General features: G+C 40.4%; 1 protein-coding gene across 1 annotated transcript in view; it reads left to right on the top strand.

The window, feature by feature from the left end:
* LRP1B (LDL receptor related protein 1B) overlaps positions 1-9,711 on the top strand; it is a 3,634,433-nt gene that overhangs the window by 3,222,627 nt on the left and 402,095 nt on the right. Inside the window, exon 69 of the mRNA XM_085647014.1 lies at positions 3,683-3,789. Coding sequence (XP_085503140.1) covers positions 3,683-3,789 — 107 coding nt within the window. The remainder of the gene's footprint in view (positions 1-3,682; positions 3,790-9,711) is intronic.

The raw sequence follows: 9,711 nt of genomic DNA, 5'->3' as shown, positions 1-9,711 counted from the left end.
TGCCATTCTACTGAAAGACACCTCCTGAGTGCATCCAGTTCTCCTTTGAAGATGTTCACAGTGTGGATTGTAGGGCACAGCTATGTCTTCTGGAGTGAAAAGTTTGCAGAGAAAACAGATATGGTGAGAGACCTTGCTTTGCCAAATGTAGACATTAAATGGATTGGTCAGAGAGGGTTAAAGTGGCACCAATTGATGCCATTGGTGAAATCCTTCATGCAAATCCAACACCCTGACCTCATAATAGTGCACTGTGGTGGCAATGACCTAGGCACTTTGACTGGGGTAGGTCTGGAAATGCTTATGAAGGACACCTTTGCACAACTGTTTACACTTTTCCCTAAAACTGCCTTTGTGTTTTCCAACATATGCCAAAGGCAAAAATGGAACTGGTCCAATCATTTCTGTCCACAGATTGACAAAGCAAGAAAGCACGTCAACAAATCTGTTTCTGCTTTCCTCCGTGACTATGGTATGGGTGCCATTTACCACAACAACTTGCGTTACGACATGCAAGACATTTATAGAGGAGATGGTGTGCACTTCAATGATGAAGGGAACAGAGTCTTCCTCTTGAACCTTAGACTCTGCATCGGTACTTACTTGTAGGTACCACTAAAAAAATGACTCCATAAACACAACAGCTCTTTTTAGAGCTCCCTAATTTCTAAACTCTTAAATCTGATTTTCATTTATTTATTTTTATTTTTTTTACCGTACGCTTACCGTGAGCTTACCGTACGCGTACCCCGTGATTTTTTTTAAAATCAATAAATGTTTTTTTTGTACTTTTCTGTCCTTCTTTGACCCCCTTACAATTGTTAGGGGGTCTGTAACTCTCCTCATTGCCCCCTTTCCTTGTTTTCACTCTTTTTTTTCAGAGTGAAATACACAAAATGGCGGCCGCCGCTTCCTGGTTTCGGCCGATTCGAATGTTTACTAAGATCTAAGAGCCAATCAGAATCGCGCTCGCGCACGCCACCGTACGCTTACCGTAAGCGTACGGTAAGCGTACCGTAAGCTGGCTCAGATATATATATTGATTTAAAGGCTATTTTCTCAAAATCAACTGAACTGATTTACACCAAACCTACAAAAGGCACTTCCTTGACCTACGGACTACCTCTCTGCCAAATTTCTAGTAATTCTGTTCAGCCGTTCGGGCTGTAGCCCTGTCTAAAGGTCCTATGGAAAAATGCATGGGAAAAACGCGTTTTGGGACCCCCCTTTTATCTCAGCCCCCGCTTGACGGATCCCCCCGAGACTTTCAGGGTAGGAGCGGAGCGTAGCGCCCCACCTATTTTGAGAAATTCGCGAGGATTCGTCGACCGGCGCCAAAGTTATTCAAAATAGAATGTTGAGGTTTTCCTATGGAAACGTGGTCCTAACTATAACTACCTACTGGCGACCGCCAGTAGGTAATATATATATATATATACAGCTTGTTAGGTGTGGTCTCCTCCCTTACCAGATGGAATACCACAATAAGAGAGGGGATAATTTAATTCTAACTTTTATATAAGCGGTGTCCAATTTGGCATGACAAATGGCGTTGGTGCAACTTCGTGGGACAGCCAGTAGATTTTCCCAAAATTATTTTCTACTTGTTGTAACATATCTGCATTAAACATGCCTCAGATACCTGCCCCATTAGTTGCAACTGCCACACATTTGTTGGAATAAATTACGGAAATCTCTTTCAGTAGTTTTGAGACCTACTTTTTATAGAAACATTGCAAACCAATAATAGATTTCTCAAAGAGGGATTTCCTGTTTGAAAACATAGTTTTTTTAGTTATATTTATCATCAAATAGAATACCTAAATAAGAGAAGGAAGTTGTCACCAATACATGTATATTAATATAATAAAAGAGGGGTCGCAATCTGGCTATTTCGGACAGTGACTTCCTACCCAGGTCGTGGAGCAGCGGACGTATTGGTGTACTTTGTGGGAGTTTAGTAATATTCCAAAAGAACGCATTTTCCGCTGATGTAAGTTTGGAAAGATTATTACAACCCCACAACTCTGCCCCATAGAACACGGAAGCGATAACTTTTGTGTAATATATTTGCAGGACTGGACTAACTGGTTTAGTTAGTGAAGTATTGAACTCTTTTTGCAGAATTGCCACCAGTTGGCGATGCTTCAATGTAGCCATTTCTAGTTGCTTATTCCACTTCATGTCTCCCTGCATTGATTTTCTAATCTCTTTGTATCAAATTAAAGTGATAGTTACTTCATAACTCTGTAATGCATTTCTACTACTTATTTGTCTACATAAAAAATAATTCAATTATAAATAGTTCAGATGACTCAAACATTTAAGCACCTTTAGATTTCATTATAGAATCATACACATTAGTTGTAGTTTCCTTTAAAAATCATGCCCTTTATAAGACCCTTAAAACCATTGAAATATAAGATTTGATCCTTTCCATTTTATTTTAGACATATTTGATATCTCTTAAGAGGTAATTAAAGGTATCAACACTGGTTGTCACAACCCTAAATTGTGAGTATTGTAGAGAAACAATGTGTCTGAGGTTTCAAGGGTTCAATAATAACATTTCTCCCTATCTTTTGTTGTCTCTTTTCCATTTTCCTTTCAACTACAGAGAGAAATGCCTGGGTCCTCATTCACAAAGATTTTATAGAAACATCACTGTAGATTTCTGACTTTGTATGGATACGAACTATCCTCAGTATGTAACTTTACAAAATTCACAGAGTTCAAAGTGTTCAGTGATTTATCCATGCATATGCCAGATGAATGTCTGTATGGTGGATCTGCCTTAGTACAACAAATGGATATGTGGCTTTCTATGACTGTCTGTTTCTCCTTCACCTGCTCTGTATTTTTCTATATTTGTATTTCTGTTCAATTCACATGCATTTATGCATTAATGCATTAATGCATTAATGTAGTCCTGCCGCCAATTATTTTCACATTTTCTCTCATCTAATCACAGAGGTTTCTGAGGACCAACCATTTATCATTTTGAAGATGCACTTTCCATCTCTTTTGGACTACTTGCAATTCTGAGAAATGGGGCAAATAGGATTATGTGTTATTGTCAAAAGGACCTTTGCTGTATAGGGGAAAGCAACATTTACTTTATGAGGATTGGGGTTTAAAGAGGTTGATACTTACTGGCTGTACACTGCTGATGGGTTCAACAGTTGATGGCAGAAACAACTAATGTTTGAGTAATGTTCATGTTCAACCTAATATTGTGCCTAATATCAATATACCCCATGGGTATTTAACCCCTTCGCCGTGGCAGGAATTCCGCCGCGGCGCTGGGGGTGTTTGGGGGCAGTTGCGGTGCCGCTGTGCTCTTGACGGAACCACTCCGTCACGAGTCACGGGTGAGCTGTGCTCATGACGGAGTGGTTCCGACACGTCTCCGCCCACTGCGCTAATCGCCCGCACCGGCGGGGAATTAGCGCCGCATGGGCGGAGCGGCTGCCAATGGCCGCAGCATGATGGAAGCACTCCGTCATGAGCACACGGCATCCGTGGCTCATGACGGAGTGGTTCCGTCATGAGCACGGAAAGGGTTAAATAGCTACAGATTGAGAAACTGTTGTTTAATTTATGCTTGTGATATCTTCAGGTTAAAATGAAGAAAAACACAAAAGATTAATAAATCATATCCAATTGTTATGTTTTTCTTTAGAGCCTCAGACATGTACTGTCAAAGACTTCCTCTGTGCAAATGGAGATTGCATTTCTGCAAAGTTTTGGTGTGATGGTGAATATGACTGTGCAGATGGCTCTGATGAGGTATGCCTCTTTACACATCACAAAATGCTTTGATAAATTCAACATTCAACTGATCAATGTTGTACTTACTATATAGAGTGAAAACATACAGTTATCCTTTGAAACCAGAAAAGTCTGATTGGTGAATTGGTGTAGAATAGTCTCCAAGAAAGAAGCAATGATGGTGTAACTCTTCAATGACTATTATATTAATAGATTCTGGAAGCAAAATGAAGAGCAAAGCTACAGCAGAATTTCAGCTGATAAGATTGCTTATTAAGTTGTGAAGATAGCCTTAATTTCTAAGTGTAAATTTAAGGTCACGTGTTTGCATTCAGTTGAGGCTTACTCAGCCCTTCATGCTTTTTTAGTGAATTGTATCTGTGAGATTAAATAGGATAACAGTAACAAATGTAGCTAGTATCTTATGAAAAGAGAAATCTCTGAATAGGGGACTGCTGAATAAAAAATAAAATAAAAATTTGAACAGGTGTGTGATACCAAATGATATGGTCCATTACCACAATGCGGCTCTAGTAACTACATTGGAAATGACCTGTGCTCTAACCTTACATTCTCATTTAAACTACTCTTGTGGATTCCTCAAAGACGTCAAAAAAGGTATTGTCTACAGAATAAAAGTCTCCCATATTTATCAAGTGTAAATAAAGTTATAGATGCATGGAAATGGTCAGTACAAATCCGCACAACACACACACATACAGTTAACACTAAGTATTACATTATTTATTGCAACCCAGTCAAGACGATTACCAACATTACCTAAAGAGTCAGTTCCCAATAGAAGAATTCTTTAATGCTTCTTAGCAGGCAGATAATTACTCTAAAGTTGTCTTCACTGTTTACCAACATTTTGGTTAATTTTGACATTTCACTGTATTTTATAATCCTTTGTGTTACCTATTGCACCCCATTTCACTTACTTTCACTTCGGGTTTTCTCTTCAAGATATTATTATATCCACAATTTACAATCTTAACTCATGATAATATCCAGTTTTGCTGACAACTGCAAGTCTTCAGCCCTGATTTACTGTTGGCTTGCTTTTTTCCCACATTATCATTATTTTTCTGTGCCACTGTTGCCTTATATTACTTACATATTTTACAATTTTGAGTCAAGTGCTGAAGTTTCTCTTGTAGCCCCACCTAATCTACTCAAGGTTTCCAGAACCCCACTCACATGAAGCAGCCCCCTTCTCACCAGCGAGCATCAGGGACCTCCTCTGAGGCCACATACTTTCTGATGATGGGTAAATAAGAACATGGTGTTCACAGTGGGATGGAAGACAATGACACTTTGCATCTTATAGCCAGGCTAATGCATCACCTACTTATATTGCTGCTGAATGCACTGAAACTCTTAGAATTTCAGCCATTTTGAATAAAACATATTTGTAGTCTGTATTCTGGCTTGAGCCATGACAGCATGCGTTTCTTTTTTTGGTTTTGTGTCATTCCCTTTTAAAAAGGGGGAAAGTAAGTGATGCCACATCCGTTTAAGGCAGTCACAGCCCGGGAAAGAGTTGCCCCAGGCCTGTGGTATGTAGAAAGCCTGAAGAAAGAAAAAGCCCCTTGTAGAATCAGAGAGCGGAAATGGAGGAATATAAAATAGCACATAGAGCGTATCTAAATAATTGCAACACAGCCAGGAGATCGCATCTAGGTGCGCAAATCTCTGAAGCAAAGAGCTCCTCTAAAGAGCTCTTTAAGATCCTCAAGGGGTTCACCAATCCTAGAGCTAACAATTCCTCCCTTCCATCCACGCAGGGGCTATGTGACGATTTAGCCAAGCATTTTAAACAAAAGATTGACAAAATCTATAACTCCTTTTACTCGGAAGAGGCAGTTAGGGTGGTAATACCTTCCCAGAAGACTCCCAGTCTAGAGACTTTCTCAGCCATCCCATCTGAGCAAGTTCTATCTCTGCTGGCACACACTAAGTCAGGCTCTCTGTTAGATGTGGCCCCACCTTACATTATTTCAGATCTGGTACCGGCCTTGTCTCACTCGATTATGGAGGTTTGTTATTTATAATTAGTCACATCCTCATTTCCTTCAAAATGGAAGATGGCTCATATCAAGCCACTGCTTAAGAAAGTATTAGCTGATCCCGCAGACTTACAAAACTATAGACCCATCTCGCTTCTCCCATGCTGTTCAAAAATTATGGAAACCCTGATTAATTGACATCTCTGGCTATCTGGATCAAAATAACGTGCTTGACTCTTCGCAGTCAGGTTTCCGTGCTTGCTACAGCACCGAGTCTGCTTTGACTGAGGTAACAGACTCGATAAGGATGTTACTTGACGAGGGAACCCCCATGATGTTAGTTCTGATTGATCTGTTGGCAGCCTTTGACACCATCTCTCACAGAATCCTCCTGGATAAGCTGTGAGAGATTGGTGTCAGAGGAACGGCATTAAAATAGATGCATAGCATTCTCACCGATAGAACACAATGTGTACAATTGAACACAATTGGACACATTTGTGTCACAGACCACGGAAGTGGATAAGGGGGTACCTCAGGGTTCCATCCTAAGTCCCACCTTGTTCAATATCTATGTGTCTTCCCCGGCTCCGATTATTAGATCCTGCGGGTTCGAAACGATCTTGTATGCAGATGACTCCCAGGCGATAGTCCCCATAGAGAAGGACCTCGTTTTGACTGGAGAAAAATTTAAGATCTGCTTGTCAAAATTAGCCAATTGGATGAGCAAGAATTTCCTACAGCTTAACTCCAATAAAACAGAGATTCTGCTGTTTGGGAAAGCAGAGGAGTTATAGACCACTGAGTGGTGGCCTGTGGAACTTGGGGAAGCCCCCATACCTAAAAAATGGGCGAAGAATCTGGGCATTGTAATTGATGACAGACTTTCTATGTTGGAGCATGTAAAAACCGTCTCCGACAAGTGCTTTTGTATGATGCGCATGCTGAGAAAAATATTCCCCTGGATTCCTCTTTCTACCAGAAAAGTCCTTATCCAGGCACTTCTAGTCAGTAGACTAGATTATGGAAATTCTCTACTGGTAGGGAATAGGGAAGACTTATTATCAAGGCTGCAAGTCGTCCAAAATACAGCGGCGCGCCTTGCCCTCAACAAACCTGCACAAACTCCATCACTACCCCTGTTGCGACAACTGCATTGGCTTCCTATCAGGAAAAGAACAGTCTTTAAACTCCTATGTCTAGTGTTTAAATCACTCCAGGGGTTGGGTCCGGCATATCTAACAAAAAAACTAGAACCCTATATTCCATTTGAGATCAAGCAGTCGAAAGCTGCTCTGCACTCGGAGAGTTAGGAAGGCCAAGATGGGCGGGCGCGCTTCTTCTCATCTAGCCCTCGACCACTGGAACAGATTGCCAGAGGATATCCGAGCATGTTCCAATTTGGCACAACTTAAGACACTTCTTAAAACCTGGCTGTTTTAATGAGCACTCCCCAATTATGTTGTCTGCTAACCAGGCGCCGAGAGATCCCCTTGGGGATGATTCGTTGCGCCCTACAAATAATAGTAATAAATAGTAATAATAAAGATGATTTATTGTACTGGGGCTTAATAATTAACCCTTTTGTTAAGAATATTGGTAGAATGCACTTCTCTTGATCCTTAGACATCTCTCAGTGTCCCCACTGTTTAACTATTCCTGTTCAGTTTTTATTGAGCCTTTACTCCCTATATGATATATCACTCCTATAGAGTCCCCCACCCTTCCTTGATGCTTAAATTAAATTAAGACAGCCATGTATAGCAAAACTTATAGAGGACTTTTTAAGCTCTCAAACTAGATGGCATACTGCACTTCCTGCTCTCAAAATCCATGACCGGCTCAACTTGAGTAGGCAGACATGCATCCCTCCTATGTCAAGACTCAATGTCTAATGTTTTATCAGATGGTAATGAGTTTGGGAACTTGATACACATGTATAAATCCCTTTCAGGGGACATAAATTCCATTTGGAATCTTAAAATTGTTTGCGAGAAGTCCCAAATCACAAATGGAAGGGGAGGGTGGGTTGAAAGATGTTCTTCGTCCCAGATATACATTTTGAGACCAATTTTGATATCAATAGTTTGGGACAACAATTTCCATTGCGAACTATTGATGAGTTACCAAACACTGAGTTGAGGGGGTTGGTTGACTGATTTGCAAAGGGGAGGTGTTACCTTGGGATACCTGTCCTTCTACAATTCATGATGGCAACCTCAAAGGCTGCTTTAAAATAAAATGCTTCCAATTGTGGAATGCAAACACTTGGATTGTGGTCTAGCATCCATGTGTTTGTAGTTAATCACAGGGGGTCAAGCATATTGTCTTGTCTAATTAATATTTATAAGGCGGGTCATTCAGCGATCCCAAAAACGAGACAGTAGTCTCTCTTGACTGTGTCTGCTTGCTACCACATTCAACTAACAGACCCCTAGATCCTCTCTATTTCAGGAGAGACACCGTAGCATGGCTTTAGATTATAACTCTTTGTGATGACTCCTCAAGGAGTTTGGAGATTTTTATGTTATACGGCTAGGATGCTGGCTCTTCTGGGTAAGTTTCTATCTGCAAGATTCATGACCAAGCTGACAAACCTTCAAAATATGATGTTTAATTATTCTCTGCCTGACCCCCTTCATAAAAGGACTCCATACACAAGTCTGGATTAAAAAGACATTTGCAGGACATTTTACATTTCAGTTAAGGGTAGGAAAAGTTACAACATCAATTCTGAGTGTAATTCACATAGTTCCCATCACTCACGTAGTCATCTATGGAAAGTCTCTCAGAGACCTAGCTTACATTCTGGTGTAGGCCAATTTTTCAACCCCAATAAACATTGCACATTTTAGAATCTTAAGGGACCTCTTCAGCAACAAGAAGGCTCTCATCTTCTTCTAGACCTATCGTATACAGATCGCCTGTCTCAGGATCAGGAGACTCAAGATTGGATTCTCTGATGGATGTCCCACATTAAGCTTGGAATAGTATGGCATACTTTGCCTCTTTTACAGATTCTATTATTGAGTAAGACTTCTCTTAGGATGTCTTTGATGCTTACTGTTGCTCTTTAGACACGGGCATCATATGAAAATCTATTGAAAGATTCATGCATACAAATGCTTTGGAAATTCTGTCTTGCTAAAATGTGATAATGACCTCAGACAAAGCTTGATGCTATATCTTCATGGAGGTGGGAAGTCCCCGCTCTCAAGTTCTGATAGGCACAACAAAAGACTTTCGGCATATATGTATGGACAGACAAATTTGTTCCCCTGGCCTCAGAAGCTAGTTGTTAATTGGTGCTCTTTTTTCAGAGTGTAAGTTATTGGATGCTAAACAGAGAAGCAAGAGCTGCCTATCATGTGGAGTCTCTTAGCTGTGGACCTGATAGCCTTAAGATATAATATCAAGCCTTTTTCTTTTGCAACTGGTACATGGTCTCAAAGGCGGATGCTATAAATGCTATTTGTTCAGGGCTGAACATATCTCCAGCCCTATGCTTTTCCTTTTTTCCTCATGATATTTCATCTAATAACCAGGATAAGGTATTTCTGAGTGACTGTGGTTCTTTTTGCTCCTATGTGAAGGTTTCTTGCTCAGTTTTTATACATCGTACAAAAGGATGTTCATCAACTCATCCCTTTTAGACATTTTCTTGTCTTTCTATCCGCACCATAAGAGATTGCCATAACCTAGTACTCCATGACCATCTTAAATGTATTGTCTGGAAGATGTCAGGTCTTCCTGAGTGATGTCAGGACTTGTGTCTCTCTGTGGAGCTTATTTATGATACTAGCACTCTCAAATGCTGCAGACCTTCTTGTACGGACTTTATTTGCTGCAGTATGATGATGTGTTTGAATCCCAATCTTTGCAAATTCATGACCAAATTACTAGGCTTCCTCTTTATCAATGAAAATGTTAT

This window comes from Triturus cristatus, chromosome 3_2 (assembly GCF_964204655.1).
Source record: "Triturus cristatus chromosome 3_2, aTriCri1.1, whole genome shotgun sequence".
In the NCBI taxonomy this organism is placed as follows: domain Eukaryota; kingdom Metazoa; phylum Chordata; class Amphibia; order Caudata; family Salamandridae; genus Triturus; species Triturus cristatus.
Note: the sequence above shows the minus strand (reverse complement) of the source record. Positions and strands in the feature narration are given on the sequence as shown.